At 32.6% G+C, this 21,925-nt stretch overlaps 1 protein-coding gene across 1 annotated transcript in view; it reads left to right on the top strand.

Annotated features, from left to right (window-relative positions):
- The window catches only part of LOC139521939 (NBAS subunit of NRZ tethering complex-like), a 97,180-nt gene that overhangs the window by 73,528 nt on the left and 1,727 nt on the right, over window positions 1-21,925 (top strand). Inside the window, exons 45-58 of the mRNA XM_071315701.1 lie at window positions 1,628-1,735; window positions 3,322-3,566; window positions 4,288-4,406; window positions 4,913-5,005; window positions 5,634-5,747; window positions 12,507-12,598; window positions 13,416-13,578; window positions 14,012-14,154; window positions 14,574-14,657; window positions 15,079-15,187; window positions 15,690-15,776; window positions 17,388-17,530; window positions 18,142-18,268; window positions 20,175-20,303. Of these exons, the coding sequence (XP_071171802.1) occupies window positions 1,628-1,735; window positions 3,322-3,566; window positions 4,288-4,406; window positions 4,913-5,005; window positions 5,634-5,747; window positions 12,507-12,598; window positions 13,416-13,578; window positions 14,012-14,154; window positions 14,574-14,657; window positions 15,079-15,187; window positions 15,690-15,776; window positions 17,388-17,530; window positions 18,142-18,268; window positions 20,175-20,303 (1,756 nt within the window). The remainder of the gene's footprint in view (window positions 1-1,627; window positions 1,736-3,321; window positions 3,567-4,287; window positions 4,407-4,912; window positions 5,006-5,633; window positions 5,748-12,506; window positions 12,599-13,415; window positions 13,579-14,011; window positions 14,155-14,573; window positions 14,658-15,078; window positions 15,188-15,689; window positions 15,777-17,387; window positions 17,531-18,141; window positions 18,269-20,174; window positions 20,304-21,925) is intronic.

Here is a 21,925-nt window from a genome sequence, read left to right as displayed (position 1 = left end):
AAAAAAATTGAGTTCTTAGACCACATTCATTCTCTGTCACAAACCTATGATGTGTCAAATATTTAATCACAATCCAAATTCAGAACTGTTTCAAGCTTGACTGTTGTGTCCATTCTTGGCCTTAACTGTTCAGGATTCAACCTCTGCAGTCGTATCAAGCTGTGCCCTGTGAAGCGTTTTATTTTTTTTTGCTTTCCATTCTTATTTAAAGGATGTTAACACCTGAGTCAACATCCAACCTCATTTCTTCGTGCAAATTTCTTGACCTGACAATTAAAACCATCCTGATGTAACTTTCTGCCCTATATTTCAACTTTGGCAAAATCCTCAAAGTCACACATATTGAGTTCATAGTTATTAAAATAATTTAATAACCTCTGATTTCTTTCAGAACTCACCATTTGAACTTATGATATGTAAAATTATGGATTTTTCCTGTTATAACCTATCTTGTATATAAACTCCTGTGAAATATTGTGTAGCAATGCCAGTGGTATCCATGTTTGAATTAATCATACATCATAATTGAATTAAAACTTTTATTTTATATATAGACATCACTTATAATTTGGCTCTTGCGGAATCTACTCAGCTAAAAAATTTAATTTTTTGCTCCATGCCTAAACCAAGAGCCTAGCTAAGTGCATACTGAAAAGTTGAGCAAAGTATAGACCCCATGCTTGACATCACACCAATCCATTTGGAACGATGGTTCAAAATAAATGCATGAGGCTATGAGGAAGCCTATAATGAGACAATGAGGAAGCCTATAAGGAGGTATAAGGAAGCCTAGTTGTGTTGATGTTGAATTGGTGTTGGAATGAATTTGTATGAAATTTGACAGTTTATCCCCAGAAATTCTTTGGGATGAGATAAATTTTTGAAACAATCAGTAATAAAATTTCATAGATGAAATCTATTAACCGTGCTGAGATTGGTTCCCCTGTCATAGCAATATTGAAGGTGAAAGGAGGGGTTGGTGGGAGCAAGTTTTTAGCTAAAACACTATTAGAGCCAAGATTAGTCTTATAACTGCTTAATCTGCATTTAAATAAATGGATGCTCAAAGCAGCATACACAGGTTTTTAATACACAACTTCTTAATGAGATACTCTTAAGAGGAAGAAGTTAAAACTGCATCCAGGTTAATGTATCAAGAAACAAAGGACAAAGGAAGCCAATAGCTACAAGTGGTCACTAATTAACAAGACATGTATATTTGTATTGGAACTGATGTATTAAACCTACTTCTAAGAACATGCGATAAACTCCACATCTAACTGATTGAGATATGATAATGAATCTATTTCATCTCAACAGCAAATGAAACACACATCCTCGGAAAATTCTAAAATAATGACTACTGAGTGTAATTAAAATCAAACTATGTATAATTAAAACTTATATAACATATAAGTACCTAATAACTCAAAATATTATACATGTTATAAGCAAAGTTGACAGAATTTATGTGTAAAATGAAAATAATTCAGTATAGTTTTTCAAATCTACTCTTTAGGAATAAAACAAGTTTACAATAGATTTATATAAATTCTTTGCTTCCCTGTAAGCATTTTGCATACAAAAACACTTAATTTTAACCAGTATAAACATATTTATATTATAGGAGTATTAATGATGAGATGTATAATGTAGCCTGTAACCTGGCAGAGAGATATGGTATACCATTATGGGAGCTCTACATGTCACATCTAGAGTTCTTATTTGATAGTGGGTAAGTATGATTGATTCTTAAGGAAATTATCATGTTAATAGGACACCAGTAGTTTCCATTAACAATGTTCACCTACAAAATGATTTAAGACATATATATTCAATTTATAATTGTCGTTTGCAATTTGTAATGAAAAAAAGGGAGATAAACAAAAGGTTAAAAAAATACTGACATCGCTAAAGCCAAGAAAGCAATTGATTTTCTAAAGTAGAAAAAAAACAGGCTAAAAAATTAAAAGCTGTCCAACACATATTACACAGAAAAGTAAAAACTGAGGGATGAATGATATCTTTAATTTCTGAATTTACAATGTACCAATTATGATGACATTGCATGCATGTTTCATCGTGATAGTTATTTTGATTAGCTAACAGCATTCTCGCATCATTCTGAAATCAACCTTCATTTCATATACACCAATGATGTAGTATGTCATACCTTTGTCTGTTTGTCCATAGTCAACATGTTGGACAATAACTCAAAAAGCCTAAACCAATTTTCATAAAACTATTGTGACATTTTCATATTTATATATATAAGCTGCCATTAGTTTTTGTTTTGTTTTTTAAATTTCTGATATGACATTGAGGTTTTATGGAACTTTATCCTGCAATTGGGTGTTCTACTATACAGATACAGACCTACAGATATTGCTATGCTATGCTATATCTGTATACTATACAGATATACTATACAGGTATTGCTTTAAAGCTCCACCCACTGCGGGACTGAGTATTGTATGAACCTGCGTGACCTCCCAATGTGTATTGCAGTCGGATTCCAATGAAGTATCAATTGCAAATTAACGATTACTTTTATACGTTCTGTTTGTTTTCAAACATTACTTTAGAGCAATAAGAATCACACCAGTTTTCTGATAAAATACACACATGAACAGCAGTCTTTTCTACGATGACAATTGTTGATTTCAAAACGTGAATGTGTATGATTGTGTAACAAAAACAACCATGGCAATTTCAGCATGCATGTTTAGTGAATGTTGAGTCTGAAGCGTAGGACAACTCGTAAAACTCCTGTTTCAAACTGGACAATGTTTTGTTATTTGTTTTTACTGTTGAAATTAGTTGTTATGTTAATATAGATAATTATTCATCTTGAGTGATGTATTATTGTTGACCATTCGAGATTCTTTTTTTGCGAACCCTTCTGAATGTGTGATTACTGTATCGTATTACTACACGGGCCTCAAGGGATTTCAAATCAAAAATAAATATAAAACATGTGTTTTTGTGTCTTTCAAAACACAAATAATATACAGAATTAATTGCAGTATAAAGACAATAACTGTTTAGTGTCTTTACATATCAGCTGTATTTGTACTCGGCTCGAAACAGGTGTAATAGCTCGCTAAAAGCTCGCATGCACCTTGTTTCCTAGCCTCGTACAAATACAGCTGATATTTAAAGACTCTAAACATTTATTGTCTATTTATTCATTGAAAAAGGGACAGCTGTATCATACGCTCATGGTGCAGCTCTTTATTCCAATTCATAACAACATTATCTTAACCTTAAAAAATAAAAAAAAGACTATTTATAATCACTGCTTGATATTAATATTTTCAGTCTTGCCATAGAAGAAATAGAGGAGAGAGTGAAGAATAAGAATATTGTTCCAATGTTGATAAGTCAGCCTGAAGAGTTTGCTGAGAGAATGAGGACCAGTATTTACCCTGACCTGGACGGTACAGATCATACCACATTGATATATTACTTCACTCTACTGGCTGGAGTGGGCGATGTAAAACAGGGAGGAATCACAGCAGACAATCATCTCAAACTACTGAAAAAACTCAAAGGGGTTGCCATAGGTAAGTGAGATTGTACTGGTTGATTGACCCACAATGCTATATTATGGATTTATTATTATTAGTGAGTTGCCTATTTTTATGTGCAATGAGAAGTATAAATTGAATATAGGGTTGTATACAAATACCACTTTTTCTCTAATTTTTGTGCTATTTTCACATTTCCTGTCCTGTGTGAGAAAAATATTTCTCCTCACTAGTGAAAAATCTGTTCTCGACAAATAATTAGTCGAAATTTGATTATGACGTCAAAATGTTTTGCTTTCTTCTGAATTTTCCTATTGTGATGTCATGAAAAAAGGCGACCTTGCCTGATGACGTCGCATCTAAAGTACACAAGTTTCTAAAAATCTTGAAAAAATTGAAAAAGAATGATAAAAGTCATCAGAGAAACAGATTCCGACACTATAACTCGTGTATCACGATATTTCTCCACTCTCGACAGTTAAATTTTAATTATTTAAAAAGCTTAACAATCCTCACGCTTTAAATAGTAAAATTTAACTGTCTCGAGTGGAGAAATATCGTAATACAGTGTTGCAGTGTAGGATTCTATATTTCTCAATCCGCGAAAATAAATAAGTTAACAGCATTCTATTTAATTTCTTGAGATGATAGTACTGTTATTGATGTATAAATTTTTTTAAATGTAAATGAAAGTTGGACATTATATGATATAAGATTTAACAATTCTTTAAGAAAGTAAAAGTTAGATATATTGTAGGTTTGGACTGTAAACAGTTGATGAATGGTTTAAGCAGTCCAGTCAAATACATAATACCTGTACTGACCCCCACTAATGTGACAGCCATTGCTAAACTGGCAAATAAAATACCTGATGGGGTAAGTTATATTTACATGCCAGCTTATGTGAAAACTGTAGTTAAAATAGCAAAAGATTATGAAATGTATTTGTACCTGGCAAACAAAACACTGAATGCAGTTCATCATACTTCCCTGCACTAACCTCCACAATTTAATAAAAAAAAAACAATTTGCAAACAACACAACTGCCGCTATTAGTTATGACAACCATTGCCATTGCTTAATATATACCAAGAAAATACTTGATTATTTTATATTAACTCAACAATTCTGAATAGAAATACTTCCATGTAGTATACCCTACATTTTGTATTGCCCCTTACCTCTCAGTCACAGAGTTACTCATAATTTTGAATTCTTTGAAGTTGTGTACAGCTTAAAATAATAATTAATGAGAAAGAAAAAAATTTAAACAATGATAGTTATATCCAGTTTTAGATAGTATTTAAAAATGAATTCATTTCCAACTTCAGGTATAACCCAAATGATAATTAAATTGAATATCTTTTACCTATAATTTTCAGACTGGTGGATTTTTACATCCGAGTGTGGTACATTGTGCTTGGGCTGTTAAACAATTCTGGAGTACAGATACAAAGAAAGTACCAGATTCAACAGTAAGTACTGGTATTAATGTTAATCACAATTAACTAACCTAAAAATCCAAATATTTGTTTTGGATATATATGATTTTTAAAGCATATTAAATCTGTGTTTGTGAAACTGATTCATGGTATGCAGAGTAACTTAACAAAGAATACATGATTATCAATACTATATTAAAAGGATAACAGGAATTACCTAAAATATTGGACAGAACAAGTATGGTACAGACCGCATCAACCACTTGCCACAGGACTCCTCCCAAACAAGATACTAATTATGGTCCAGTTAGCCTGGCTTGTGGTAAAGTTAAACCAGTCAGTTTTATGATATATAAAAAAAAAGATGTGGTATGATTGCCAATGAGACAACTATCCACAAGAGACCAAAATGACACAGACATTAACAACTATAGATCACCGTACGTATGAGCTTCTTTGTCTTTCTTTACCATATGGCAAGAATAAAACAAAATAAGCATGCCAAGAATTCATTAACATTGTAGAACCTTATATCCAATGTATGGTGTTATTTTACAATAAAAACTCTATACTTGTCTCAAGTTTGGGAATATCTTATCATACTCGATGCAGTGGTAGAATTATATACATATCTGAAGTTCTAGGATTCTGTATATTTCAGGCTGCCTGGGTACATAGATATGAAGGTAGTGGGGAATCATTACAGAAATTATTACCAGTTGATGTTATCAATTTTATTGATGAGATTGTTTTCTCAGAACAGTCAAGGTTAAAGGTAGGTTATAGTTTTTAATTAAAAATCAACTAAATTACAGAGAATCAATCTTTGTTTGGAATGTTTGACTGCTTTGATGAAGATATTGTATTTTAATGTCATAACAAAGTCTTTTATTAGAAATTCATTTTTTTTAATTATCTCACGATTCATCATCCAAAATTATTTGGCATGTTTCCATTATAATCTTGAGACCCGTTTTTAGCTCACCTGGCCTAAAAGGCCACGTGAGCTTTTCTCATCACTTGGCGTCCGTCGTCGTCGTCGTTGTCGTCGTCGTCGTCGTCGTCTGTCGTCGTTAACAATTTTTAAAACATCTTCTCCTCTGAAACTACTGAATGGATTTGAATGAAACTTAAAATGATTGTTCCTTAGATTATCCTGCACAAAGTGTGTGCTTCGATTTTTGATCCGTCAAAAAACATGGCCGCCGTTACTTAAAATAGAACATAGGGGTCAAATGCAGTTTTTGGCTTATATCTCAAAAACGAAAGCATTTAGAGCAAATCTGACATGGGGTAAAAATGTTCATTAGGTCAAGATCTATCAGCCCAGAAATTTTCAGATGAATCAAACAAACCATTGTTGGGTTGCTGCCACTTAATTGGTAATTTTAAGGAAATTTTGCAGTTTTTGGTCATTATCTTGAATATTCTTATAGATGAAGATAAACTGTAAACAGCAAAAATGATCAGCAAAGTAAGATCTACAAATAGGTTAATATGACCAAAATTGTCAATTGACCCCTTAAGGGGTAAATGTCCTTTAATGACAATTTTTCACAATTTGTTCATCATATTTGCTAACTTTAAAAAATCTTCTCCTCTGAAACTACTGAATGGATTTGGATGAAACTTAGCATGATAGTTCCTTAGATTATCCTGCACAAAGTGTGTGCTTCGATTGTTGATCCGTCAAAAAACATGGCCGTCGTTACTTAAAATAGAACATAGGGGTCAAATGCAGTTTTTGGCTTATATCTCAAAAACGGAAGCATTTAGAGCAAATCTGACATGGGGTAAAAATGTTCATTAGGTCAAGATCTATCAGCCCAGAAATTTTCAGATGAATCAAACAAACCATTGTTGGGTTGCTACCACTTAATTGGTAATTTTAAGGAAATTTTGCAGTTTTTGGTCATTATCTTGAATATTATTATAGATGAAGATAAACTGTAAACAGCAAAAATGATCAGCAAAGTAAGATCTTCAAATAGGTTAAATGACCAAAATTGTCAATTGACCCCTTAAGGGGTAAATGTCCTTTAATGACAATTTTTCACAATTTGTTCATCATATTTGCTAACTTTAAAAAATCTTCTCCTCTGAAACTACTGAATGGATTTGGATGAAACTTAGCATGATAGTTCCTTAGATTATCCTGCACAAAGTGTGTGCTTCGATTTTTGATCCGTCAAAAAACATGGCCGCCCTTACTTTACATAGAACATAGGGGTCAAATGCAGTTTTTGGCTTATATCTAAAAAACGAAAGCATTCAGAGCAAATCTGACATGGGGTAAAAATGTTCATTAGGTCAAGATCTATCAGCCCAGAATATTTCAGATGAATCAAACAAACCATTGTTGGGTTGCTGCCACTTAATTGGTAATTTTAAGGAAATTTTGCAGTTTTTGGTCATTATCTTGAATATCATTATAGATAAAGATAAACTGTAAACAGCAAAAATGATCAGCAAAGTAAGATCTACAAATAGGTTAATATGACCAAAATTGTCAATTGACCCCTTAAGGGGTTATTGTCCTTTAATGACAATTTTTTCACAATTTGTTCATCATATTTGCTAACTTTAAAAAATCTTCTCCTCTAAAACTACTCAACCAAATTCAACCAAACTTCAACTGAATGATCAGTAGGGTGTATAAAATAAAGTTTGTGTTTTATTTTCTATTTTGTCTAAAAACATGGCCGTCATGGCTAAAAATAGAACACAGGGTAAAATGCAGTTTTTGGCTTATATCTAAAAAACTCCAGCATTTAGAGCAAATAAGTAAAGGCAACAGTAGTATACCGCTGTTCAAAACTCATAAATCCATGGACAAAAAACAAAATCGGGGTAACAAACTAAAACCGAGGGAAACGCATTAAATATAAGAGGAGAACAACGACACAACACCGAAAAGCAACACACAAAACACCACGAGAATAACAAATATAACATCAAAACCAAATACAAGAATTTGGGATAGATAAGTACCGTGCCACGTCTTATCTAAAAAATAAGAGAAAACACAAACGACTCAACGTTAAAATGCAACACACACAGAAACGAACAATATTATAACAATGGCCATCTTCCTGACTTGGTACAGGACACTTTTAAAGGGGAATAAAAGTGGTGGGTTGAACCTGGTTTTATGGCATGCCAAACCTCGCACTTTAATGGCAAAGTTAAATATAACATTGAAATGATAACATAATATTACAGGACTACAATACAAATAAAAAGGAGACCATATTAGACAAAGAAAAGCATGATTAATAGATAACAAAAAGCATCAGGTTTAAAATTCAATACGCCAAAAACGCGTCTTGTCCACACAAGACTCAATAGTGACGCACAGATATAAAAGATCGAAAGTGAAAAAAGTACAAAGTTGTACAGCACTGAAGATCAAAAGTTGAAAAGGTTTTGCCAAATACGGCATTGTTTGTATGCCCGGGATAAGAACATTCTTATTATATAGAACAATTCATGCTATTGCAAACAGTAAATTTTATCAAATGAATATGAAATCATGATAACGAAACTGAAGTATAAACTAATTACAGAAAACTAAACCCGAATACATAACGCCCAGATATAAAAGATCGAAAGTGAAAAAAGTACAAAGTTGTACAGAACTGAAGATCAAAAGTTGAAAAGGTTTTGCCAAATACGGCATTGTTTTTATGCCCGGGATAAGAACACTTTTATATAGAACGATTCATGCTATTGCAAACAGTAAATTTTAACAAATGAATGTGAAAGATATATTCATAATGAAACTGAAGTATTAACTTATTACAGAAAACTCAACCCGAATACATGATGCCAAGTTCAATACAGCATAGACACACCCGAATCAATCCAGGCGTCAACGCAATTAATAAATAAATGACGTCACATACGATGGTGAAAAGGCAAACGTTATGCCACATTTGAATTTATGAAATTTAGAAACAGCATGACGTCACACATGAAAAACTATAATTCAAAAGTGAGATAGAATTAGGATTGCTTTGAGATTCTATTAGAACTAAATACTGATAATTTATTAAAACAAAATGCATATTGCAATACTTATTAATAGCAATTAACTGTAATATATATATATCCAGTTTGTTATGAATCCAACTTCAAACGTAATTAATCGTACGAAATTAAATATAATAAATAAAGGCGGTGATTAATTTTTCCATCCGTAACACCTAAATATAATAAAAAGACGTCAACACATTTTGACAAAATGAGAATTACAAATATAACATTAAACATGTAAACTAAATACATGAATTTGGGATAAACAAGTACAGAAACACGTCTTATAGTAATACGAATTCACATTCAGCAAAACAGTCACAATCGGGAATAAGTCACGTTTGGTAATTAAAAGATTAGACGACATAATGACAAACCACAATCTACCATGTGGTAAAAATGTCCTTAGCTAGTTTGGTTAAAGAGACATCATATGGATCCACCAATTCGTGATGGTGTCCATAAAATTTACGGAGTGTCAATTTTAATCTGTCCTCCTCATAACTTTGTTGGAGCAGTTTCTGCGTAAGGAGCACACTCCTGTATATGAAGTCCGTATAGTGTGAACAAGCACGTGAATAACGTATCAATTGTGATATGTAAACACCATACGAAGGGGCAGAGGGTATGTTACTGCTAAGAAATGGGAAATTGATAATTGGGAAGTTGAAATCGTCCCGTTTATCATAGATTTTCGTGTGAAGTCGTCCATCTACGTCAATATTGAGGAAAAGATCAAGGTATGAAGCAGTCCTTCTAGTATCAGTAGTATCCTTAATTTCAAGTTCACTAGGATATATGAGATGTAAGTATTGGCTGAAGTATGGGTTGTTCAATGATAAAACATCATCAATATATCGGAAAGTAAAATTAAAGAATTTCGCAAGGTGCTTTTTCTTTTTGTCTTTTAGAAGGTTCTGAATAAATTCTGCTTCATACGAATACAAAAACAAATCAGCCAACAGGGGTGCACAATTAGTACCCATTGGAATACCGACTGTCTGTTGAAATATAAATCCTCCAAACTCAACAAATATATTGTCGATCAAAAAGTCCAGCATTTTAATAATATCATCTTCAGTATATTTTCTGGAAGATTCAGTGTGATTCTTTACAAAATATGAATTATTGTATCCCAAAACAAGAAATTTGTATCTACGATTCCCATTTTTATAGAAAAAGCTCTGTTTTATGAGATGGTGAAGTCGATCTTTCAACTGAGCATGGGGAATAGTAGTATATAGCGTAGAAAAATCAAAAGTTTTTATGTTGCTGCAAAATTGCAAAGATTGTGATCGAAGGTTAAGCAGTAGATCTTTCGAATTTTTGAGAATCCACATCTGGTTAACACCACTGGTAGAATATATCTCCTCACAATATTTTTGCAGCCCATCTTTAACTGTAGAAAGAATAGTAGTCAATACTTTAGAAAGGTGTTTAGTCGAACATTTTGAAGACCCAGCTATGTATCGTTCTTTATATGGAGTTTTGTGTAATTTAGGTATCCAGTATAATGAGGGCAAGTTTTCTTCGTTTTCTTTGATGCTGATACCAAAAGAAAGAAGGACAGATTTATGATTTTGTAAAATTTCATCCTTGGTAAATGATGTTAAAGAATATGTAGGATTACCAGTAGTTTTATCAATTCCAAGCTCTGTAGTGAGACATTGCAAATAATGTTTTTTACATATGAAGACGATATTATTGGAGGCTTTATCTGCCGGAACAACGACATATTTGTCATGCAAAGAGGATAAAGCATCCACAACCTCCGGATTCTTGAAAGGGTTAGAAACCTTAGTACTCATATTACATCGTAGTTTTTGTATGCGCCTCTGAATGCATGATCGAATAGCTTTGATCCATTCAGACAAAGTGTCCAGTTCGGGTTCGTCTGGTTCGCGCTTTACCCATTTTCTTGCATAGTCCTCAACTGCATCCATCAGTAACTTGAAATTCTTTTTCCAGTTGATGGGCTGGGGGATTCTATACTTTGGTCCCTTGGCTAGCAACTCTCTTAGTTGTTCATTGGTAACAATACCAAGGTCACCAGTAATAATATGACCAGCTGGACTATAATTGTATTGAGAAGATGCACATGAGCAATCCGGAGGCTTGGATTTTGTATCTTTGAGGTTAAAAGCCTCTAAAACTCTCTTGTGGTTGAAAATCTTTGATGCAATAGACTTGGTGTAAGTATAAGAAATAACAGGTGTAGCTTTATTTTTGAAGTAATCAGGTATAGTTTTTTGTACAGATTTTTGATGGAAAATATTGCCAATATTTACAGCATCTAAACCTTTATTGGCGAATTCTACCTTAAAAAAGTAACGTTTTTCCTCACTATTGGATGTAGTCAATACGGGTTTGAATAGTCTATGGTTAGCAATGTCCATGATAATAGCAACTAATCTATACAAAACAGAACGAGAATCAGTAACGGAAGTATCTTTGGCATCTTGAAATAGTAAAGAAAGTTTTGACAATGGAATGGAGTATAATTTAGTTCTAATATGATGAATTCCTAAAGGTTTTTGAACAGACGATAATAGACTATCAATTGTCACGGTGTGTACAGTACTATATTAAGACTAGAAGTTAAAATATTTATTAGGTCAAGGTCTACCTGTCCTGAAATTTTCAATTTGCAATTTGCAAAAAAAATAATTTGTTGTGCTACTTAAATATTCTGACCAGAAAAAAAAACCATGTCCCCCTACAAGTTAAATGGTCCATGCCTAACTGTTATTAATGATGAATAACTATATTTGGTACGTGCGTTCCTTGCAAGGTCCTCATGCCTGTCAGATAGTTTTCACTTGACCTCGACCTCATTTCATGGATCAGTGAACAACGTTAAATTTTCGTGGTCAAGTCCATATCTCAGATACTATAAGCAATAAGTCTAGTAGATTTGGTGTATAGAAGAACTGTAAAGTGTACATGTCCAACTGGCAGGTGTCATCTCACCTTGACCTCATTTTCATGGTTCAGTGTTTATAGTTAAGTTTTTGTGTTTTGGTCTGTTTTTCTTATACTATATGCAATAGGTCTACTAAAATTGGTGTATAGAATGATTGTAAGGTGTACATGTCTAGCTGACAGGTGTCATCTAACCTTGACCTCATTTTCATAATTCAGTGGTCAAAGTTAACTTTTTTAGTTTTGGTCTATTTTTATAATACTTTATGCATTAGGTCAACTATATTTGGTGTATGAAAATATTTTATGATCTATATGTCGGTTACGCAGGTTTTATTTGAACTTGACCTCATTTTCACAGTCCATTGCTAAGTTTTAAGTGTTTGTGTTTTGGTCTCATTTTCTTTATTTATAAACAGTTAGTCATATATATTTGTAATATTGAAGAATTGTTAGCTGTACATGTTTCCCTGGCATGGTTCAATATGTTCAATAAGGCATTGTTTACCAGGTGAGCGATTCAGGCTCTTGAGAGCCTCTTGTTTTCTATAACCATATCTCTTGAAACTTTTTTCAGCTAGAGGTTGAATGTAGACAAGAAATAGTAAAAAGAACTTTGAAATTTACTAAACAACATGGTGGAAAAAAGAAAAAGCAAGATGATTCTGGGTAGGTTTGACAGATACAAATAATAGATATAATGATAAACATTTATCTAACAAAAGTTGGAGGAGGTAATTGTGCTGATATTTATAGATTATCGTTGATCATCTCAACGAGATTGATTTTCTCACTTGAGCCAGATGGCAAAAGCGAGAAAAGCAATCGAGTTGAGATGACCAATGATAATCTGTTTATTGCTATTTTACCTATGACGACGTTGTCAATTACATGTCAATTTCATTAGCAATGCCACATGCCTCCTTAGTTTCTAGCGATAATTTTCTATCTGAAGCGAGTAGCATGATATAAAAAATTATCACAGAAAAAGATCAAAGGGGAAATGCACAAAATAGCGATAAAGTGTATTACACTTTTCCTATTAAGTTTATCTTCCAACAACTGGGTACAACTGATTGCCTCATGACGCTTCCTATAAAGAACATAATCTCTTTTGCAGATATTTGAAAAAGAAAAATAGTTTGATACAAAAGGTCTTTAAATAATAAGAGAAACATATCACACTGTAGTAAAGTGACATAGTATTTGCATGCTCTGGACAAAATTAAATGTCTTGTGGAGAGAAATATTGATTCAAACTCAATACAGTAGTAGAATCGTATACAGAATATTATTAAAAGAGAGACAGCACTATGACAAACAGTGTAAAAAGAACAAAAGACAAGAAATCGTAGACAAAACAAAACATACATACACAACTAAGGATTGGGCAACACAAACCAAACATATAAACAGTATTAAAGACTGAGCAACACAAACTAAAGGTCATTCAAATGATGCTGTAATAATGTTGTTTTATATTTAGATGCAGGATAAGTTGGGAGGATGCTGCCAACACTCTACAGCAATACCTGAACCACATAGAAAATTTAAATCATGAAAGTTTTAAATCATTGTCAATGTCTGGTGACGATATGTTGGTGGAGTATTCTGCCAAGTTTGATTTGTCAAAGGGAGATAATTTGCAGGTTAGTTGGATTTATTTTTGACATGTTTTGCCTTTTTTGTCTGTTTGTTTTGTTCATACATCATATTTAATATAATGGAATTTCATGCAACTGTTATATTAGTGAGAGGTTTAGCTAGCTATTAAACTAGGTGTAATCCACCATTTTCTATGTAAGAAAAAATGCCTGTACCAAGTCAGGAATATGACCGTAGTTATCCATTCATTTGATGTGTTTGAGCTTTTGCCATTTGCTTAGGGACTTTCTGTTTATAATTCTCTGCTGAGTTGTGTATTTTTGTTATTTTACTTTTTATGTACATTTTCTTGAATATTTGACTTAGTATGACCCTTAATTCATCCATAAATAGTTTCATGACAAAGTTTTACAGTGAGCTTGTTGGCTCTTTTAACAAACAATATCCAGTGGTGTCTAATATGAATGAAATGTTTAGATGCAGAAGTTATACTGTGACATGATAGAGAATGGCTATACTGTGGAGCTCATAGAAGACATTATGGAAGTGTTTCCAGTGTCACCATGGACACCACATACAGCATTGAAGGAAGCTGTTAGTCACCTGATACAGTTACTAAGGTAAATATATCATCACCATGGACACCACATACAGCATTGAAGGAAGCTGTTGGTCACATGGTACAGTTAATAAGGTAAATATATCATCACCATTGATGCCACACACGAAATTAAAGAAACTGTTAGTCACATAAAGCAAACCTGTTACAATGGACACTGCAGACATACAAAACAACAGCTGATAATTTTTACCTTTATAGTGTACTTACATAAGTCTATAATCACCAGTCACCAGAAGCAACATTAGAGAATGATTCAGTTACGAAGATTAGTGTTACCAGGGACATCACAAACAATATGGCAGCTGTGGTGTATGTCAATTAGACACAGCAACCAAATAACGCTATCAAACAAAAACATCTACAAGTGCTTAAATTGTAAGGTAAATGTTATTTATGAATTGTAATTTTTAATTACAGGGACCCAGATGAGTTGGACAAAAAACAGATTCTTGTCAGACTTGAGAAAGTTGTACTTAATGTTGAAGAGCATCAAAATCAAGGGTAAGGTTAATACTTGGACTATTGAAAGACTATCGTTAAAGCATGTTTACCTTTTAATCTTGAAATTATTGATTATTAAAATTCTAAATTAAAGGATAAAGATTTTTTTTTATTTAAAAATCTAAAAGATGTATTTAGAACTGGGAACTAGCAATGAAATTGTGAATACTGTTTTCATTAATTTTAGTAGGTCACTAATTTTCATGGATTTTGAGGTTTAAGGTATATCAAGTATTCAAGTATTCTACAAAATATGAAAATTGGTTACTTAAAGAAGTTAACAAACCCAAGAAATCAACTATCTTTGAAAATACACTTATCCTCAATCCACAAAATTCATAAAACTCATAAAATAAAATGAATCCCCAGTATGAAGTACTTTTGTTCCATGTTTTACCTTCCTCTACTCTATATATTTCAGGGGTAACCTGGTTTCCTCAGAAGATGTTATGGTTTTATTGAGACCATTTTGTTCAGATGACAGGGTAGCAGTCCAACCAAGACTGGATGTCTTACATATGGTGGAAAAGGTAATTTTAGAACCGTTGATGCGTTAAATGTGTTATTTAATTATTTTTTGGGGGATGCAGGCAACTACTCATTATTGGAAATGAAAATAGATGTATTTGTTTTATGAACATATTATTACCTTTAATTAACAGCTTCTTTATACTGTGAATTTTAATGATATTGATTGATTATAGCTTCCTTAATGTCCAGTAGCTAATATTTTTATATATTCAAAGATCTCTCGGTATAAAGGTAGTTTATAAAAAACAATATTGTTCAAAAGGACAAATAGATAAGACAAAAGTTTTGCAAATTAGAATCATTTTCTCCAATACATGTATAAATATACTCGTAAATGAACATTACCAATTCTTCATCTATAGTTATAGGAAAGTTTTTTTGGAAGCTTTTTTATAGTAACAAGATTTGAATGATATTTCAGTAGGATATTTTAAAATTATCATACATTGTACATGTTCATGTAATTTCGCCAAACAATCTGTAAATGCCTTTTTTTTCTAGAGTTTCCAGTTAAGTGAGGAAGATTTAGTTTTGTTGACATTATACAGAACTGAGGCTGTTGTCAAGGCAACATGGTCTGATATACAGGTATGTTATAAGGAGTTAAAAGTGCATGTTTTACAATGTTTAAACAGTTTAACCCTGCCACATTCTGTATGTATATGCCTATCCCAAGTCAGGAGCCTGTAATTCAGTGGTAATTGTTTATTGCTGTGTTATCTGGTATTGTGTTTTCGACCGTCTTTTGTTTTTGACCTAATTCTACTTTCACTTCCTGTATGCTGCGCATGCCCCCGTGACGTCATATTCAGCTGCTATACTTAGTAACAATAGCATATGATACCACATGTGGTGAAGATTTTCCAAATAAACTTCTTATAATGCAAAGTTAACTTCAGGGTTATTAAGTCACATGACTGTCATGTGGTTTATAGTTGTAATACTTAACGGTAATTTGAATACGGAAATATGCATGCTCCTTACAGCTTTTTACCGAAAAAATAAAATATCAGTTAATTCTTATTCACAGAAAAAACAGTCTTTCAGTGGAAATTACAGACAATACTCACCAACCTCACTTCACAATGCATTAACTAAATTATTTAACAAAAACATGAATGTATACAAGACCATACAAGACTCCCAAAGTGCCTCATTTTGAAATGTGTACAACTTGTCCACTAAAAGTTATCAAAATAATATTTTATATCTTATAGTTGTATATGTAACCATTTAATTCATTATGTCATAAGTTTGATCATCTCTCACACTTTGATATAAACTTTGGTATCAAATTTATAACCAATTCCGGATGTGTACGACATGTCATTTCCGACTTTAGACCCGTTTTTAGATAGGTCGAAAACACAAGACGCTTGTTTTTGTCACAAAGGTGCCATCGATCTAATGGACTCAAATAAAAAAATTAATTAAAGATCGAAATATATTTCAGATACAATTATTTTATGCACAAGTATACTAGTGACTTTCAAAATAATAGGCCTGTCTATGTTTAAACATATAAAAGGGAAATTCGGAAAAATGTGTTAGTAGGTCGAAAATACAATACACGAGGATACATATTTTTTATCTCATTTTTTGTACATTGAGTAGGTTGTTAGTTTTCTCTTTTAAATTGTTTTACATTTGTGATTTCGAGGCCTTTTAGAGCTGACTATGAGGTATGGGCTTTGTTCACCTATAGCTGTTAATTTCTATGTCTTTTTGTCTCTTTTGGATAGTTATCTCATTGGCAATCATACCACATCTTCTTTTTTATATGTAATTGTTTATCATATCTCCACCACATTAGGTCTTTTGGTTTAGGTTGACAATGATCATCTTCAGAGTAATCTTTTATTGAAAAAAAAATAAAATTGTAGAATTAATACACTCTTCAAATTAGTCTGAGAAAAAAGCCCACACTTGTTGTAGAGCATTAATTTGCTGAAAGAAGCGACTTGTCCTAGACTCAATTCATGATTCTGATTTATTTATCCTTCTGAAAGAAAGCACTTGTTGTTAAATTCATCCAATTTTATGCTTCATTTTGGGATACCATGCAACTGGAACTGATCAGTTAGTAGGAAGTTTAATTTTCAAGTTTTTCTTTGAAACAAACAATCCATAGAAACTATGAATTGTTGACGAAAAAAATCAACACAAGTTATAATAGACTTATTTATTTTTATTTTGCAGCTAAAAGAAAGTGATATCAATACAGACAAGGCAAGACACCAGCTGTTTTTACAGTTATTGTCCAAGAGTACTAATTATAATCATTTTAATGCTATCTGTGACCTTCTACAACTATGGCCTCCACTTAAAGTTACAAGTTGCAGGTAAGTGCAATTAAATGGATGCAATAATTTCTGCCATTAAACTTCCACCCTTAATGTGTGTGAAACAAGTATATTTGTTAGCATTAATGCTCTTCAGATATTTGAAATGCATATTCACATTTTTGTAACAACTTCGCTGTGACAATGCACTACAAAAAATCTTCCAAAATATGAATTTGTAGGGTTTTTCCTAGATTCAAGACAGTTTTATGATAGTTCAGAGTAATTCAAGTACCTGATTGGTTAATATTTAGGAAATCAGTATCTGGTAATTTTTGTACCAATATGACACAATCAAAATGGTGCAGGATGTAGTTTTCAGACTTTAATATATTTGGGATTCTGACTGGAAAAATATTTTTTTATGTTTTTGATCCAGATATAAATGATGATAATGATATTTAATCAGATAAAGGCTTTCAAGATTGCAAGTTTCTGATGTCTGCTGTTTGTGATTTCACCTGCAAATTACAATACCATGAACCTATCTTTGAAATGATTTTAATAAAAGTATCTGACAGTTTTCAACTTCGTTTTTAAAGTTGATTAATTTAAGTTGATAATTATGAAATTAAAATTACAAAAACTGACTTTGATATATTTTATTTCAGTGACCATGAACAAAATGTTTGGGTAAACATATTTTGTGCTATGATAGATACCTCAGATTCTAAGACTGTATCATTGGTGGTTACAAAGTATAGAAGTATTTGTGATACTGTCAGTCTTGGTATTAAGGTATGTGTTTAAGTTAAGAAGTCTTGAAAAATCTGTTTCAAAAAACTATCCTGCTGTATTATACTGATATTTCTATAAAGAGCTAGTGTCTGAAAATCTGTTTTGAATAACTGTAAATTCAGAAATTATTGTGTGCATTTATTATTGCGATTTTATCATTTTAGACTTACTATGTATATATATCTTCATGGGTATCAATTTTCCTGGATTGCTGAAAACTTGCATTTTTGTGGATGTTATATTTCGTGGTTTTGCCGATCTCTGTATACAAAGCCCATTAGAAATATGCTATTCATTGAACATTTGAATTTGTGGTTCACCTGTACCCATGAAACCCACGGAAATTGGTATCCAACGAACTATAATGAATCCATAGTCAATGCGATTTTAATTTTTACGATTTTGAGAAAAATCCAGTTTAATTCATAAAAAATATTTCAAAATGTGAATTTAAATTATTGCGTTTACAACTCTGCCGTATTTTTCACAATAATAAAATCATCGCATTCATTTATAAATTTAAAGTAATCCAATTTAGAATACCTCAGCATTTTGTCATGCCAGTAACTTTTATAGCTTATACAAATCCTTATTGTTAAAGTTCATACAGTACCTAATTGTCACATCTTTTTACTTTAATGAACAATCTTACCTCCCTTTATAAATGAAAATGTTCATGTGAGCCTATGTTGCTTAATAGCCATTTTAACCAAGGTTTGCATAAATAGCAGGTGTCTTTGACCCATCTTATGCACCAGGTCTTTTTACCTTGACCAGTAACTTCTTATATCTAAGAGATTTGAATGTGGGTAAATTCTTTTGTCATACGATGATAGCTAAGGTTTGGAGTTACAAAAAAGTAATTAAAAAGATTTATGACTTTTTTTATAAGCCCGCCCGTCAAAATTTTGACGGGATGTATTATGTTATACAAATGTCCGGTGTCCGTCTTGACGGGACGTATTATGTTTTACAAATGACTGGTGTCCGTCCGTCTGTCCATTTGTTCGTCTGTCCGGCGTAAACATGTCGCACCGTAACTTGAGAATGACTTTTCAAAATTTTATGAAACTTATTTAGTTGTTTCTTATGATGGTCAAATGATCTGTATACTTTTTGGTGAAAATAAGATTAAAACTTTGAGTTACGGCACTTTGTAACTAAAACAGGGGGGTGTTTTTTTCACATGTCGCACCGTATATCAAAAACGATTTTTGATTATTGCTTAAAACTTTACACAATTCTTAGTTATATTAATCTTAAGATCTGTATACTTTTTGGTGATGATTCAAAATTTCATTTTTGAGTTATTCAGTATTTTGTAAAAAAGGGGGATGGGGTTTTTACATGTCGCGCCGTATCTCAAAAACGATTTATGATTATTGCTTAAAACTTTACACACTTCTTTATTATATTAATCTAAACATCTGTATACTTTTTGGTGATGATTCAAAATTTTATTTTTCAGTTATTTAGTATTTTGTAAAAAAGGGGGAGGTTTTTATTTTTACATGTCGTGCCGTATCTCAAAAACAATTTTTGATTATTGCTTAAAACTTTACACACTTCTTTGTTATATTAATCTAAAGATCTGTATACTTTTTGGTTTTGATTCAAAATTTTATTTTAGTGATATTTAGTTTTTTTGAAGAAAAAAAAGAGGAAGGGGGGGGGGGGGGTTCATATGTCCCTCCGTATCTCAAAAACAATATATGGTTATTGCTTAAAACTTTCTCAGAAACTATTTATGATTATTGCATAAAACTTTCACACAAGAAGAGGGGCGTATCATGTGCTCATGGCGCAGCTGTTTATTTAAGTGTTGTAAAAAGTACAGGATTGATTAATCAAGTGACTTTTAGCTTCCATAAAATGAAAAATTTAAACATGTTTTATACTTTTTCAGTGTGTAAGACATGTGTATAACAAGATGATAGAGAAAAAATACATAATAGAAGGAGTGAAATTTGTTTTATTGTCTACACATAAAGACATGTTGTCTGCTGCTGTCACAGAGCTGGCAGCTCTTGATGAGGTATGATGTTTTTATTTTTATACAGCACTTGTAAAAAATAAATTATAACTGGAAAAAAAGGATTCATACTTATCAATTATCAAGATTTAGGTGTGCATTACACAAATTTGACTCTGTCCTGTGTGCAGCATAGTGATTATGAAAATAGTGCTGAAACATGATTTTGTGAAAATCTACACAAACAATTGATTACCGGTAGCTCCTGAATTTGACTTTTCCTAAGATCATGATCAGAGATACTAAGCCAATCGAAATTGGTCATTCCTCCTATCACAATTTCATATCCTGATTTATGGAGTCATCATAAACAAGTGAGATTCAAAGCTTATTATATCATATGCCTTTACAACGTCTGCGATTAAAAACTCAAAGATGACAAAAACATGAATAATCAACTAGATTTGGAGAACTTCTTTAGTTAACTTAGAAATTTTAAATCTTCTGCTATTTATTCATCTCAAACATTTTCAATAAGCATGAAACAGCTTACTATTACAAATCACAGGTAAAAAGATAAATTCAACAATTTTTTAGTAATGGTATCATTTAGAGCATCCTTATGATATCAAACAAAGAAGATAGCCATACACATAAAGAAACAAGTATACACAGTTAGCATTTTATTTGGCTAAATTCATGTGTATTTTTAGCTCACCTGGCCCGAAGGGCCAAGTGAGCTTTTCTCACCACTTGGCGTCCGTCGTCCGTCGTCGTCGTCCGTCGTCGTCGTCGTCGTTAACAATTTACATTTTGAACTTCTTCTAGAGAACCACTGAATGGAATGAAACCAAACATGGCATGAATGTTCCTTATGAGGTGCTGACCAAGTGTTGTTACTTTGTAGCCGATCCATCATCCAAGATGGCCGCCAGCGGGGGACTTAGTTTAACATAGGACCCTCTGGGAAATGCATACAAATGACTTCTTTTAGAGAACCACAAAATGGAATGAAACCAAACATGGCATGAATGTTCCTTATGAGGTGCTGACCAAGTGTTGTTACTTTGTTACCGATCCATCATCCAAGATGGCCGCCAGTGGGGGACTTAGTTTAACATAGGACCCTATGGGAAATGCATACACATGACTTCTTTTAGAGAACCACTGAATGGAATAAAACCAAACATAGCATGAATGTTCCTTATGGGGTGCTGACCAAGTGTTGTTACTTTGTAGCCGATCCATCATCCAAGATGGCCGCCAGCGGGGGACTTAGTTTAACATAGGACCCTATGGGAAATGCATACAAATGACTTCTTCTAGAGAACCACTAAATGGAATGAAACCAAACATGGCATGAATGTTCCTTATGGAGTGCTGACCAAGTGTTGTTACTTTGTAGCCGATCCATCATCCAAGATGGCCGCCAGCGGGGGACTTAGTTTAACATAGGACCCTACGGGAAATGCATACAAATGACTTCTTTTAGAGAACCACTAAATGGAATGAAACCAAACATGGCATGAATGTTCCTTATGAGGTGCTGACCAAGTGTTGTTACTTTGTTGCCGATCCATCATCCAAGATGGCCGCCAGCCGGGGACTTAGTTTAACATAGGACCCTATGGGAAATGCATACAAATGACTTCTTTTAGAGAACCACTGAATGGAATAAAACCAAA

Source organism: Mytilus edulis, chromosome 4 (assembly GCF_963676685.1).
Source record: "Mytilus edulis chromosome 4, xbMytEdul2.2, whole genome shotgun sequence".
In the NCBI taxonomy this organism is placed as follows: Eukaryota; Metazoa; Mollusca; class Bivalvia; order Mytilida; family Mytilidae; genus Mytilus; species Mytilus edulis.
Note: the sequence above shows the minus strand (reverse complement) of the source record. Positions and strands in the feature narration are given on the sequence as shown.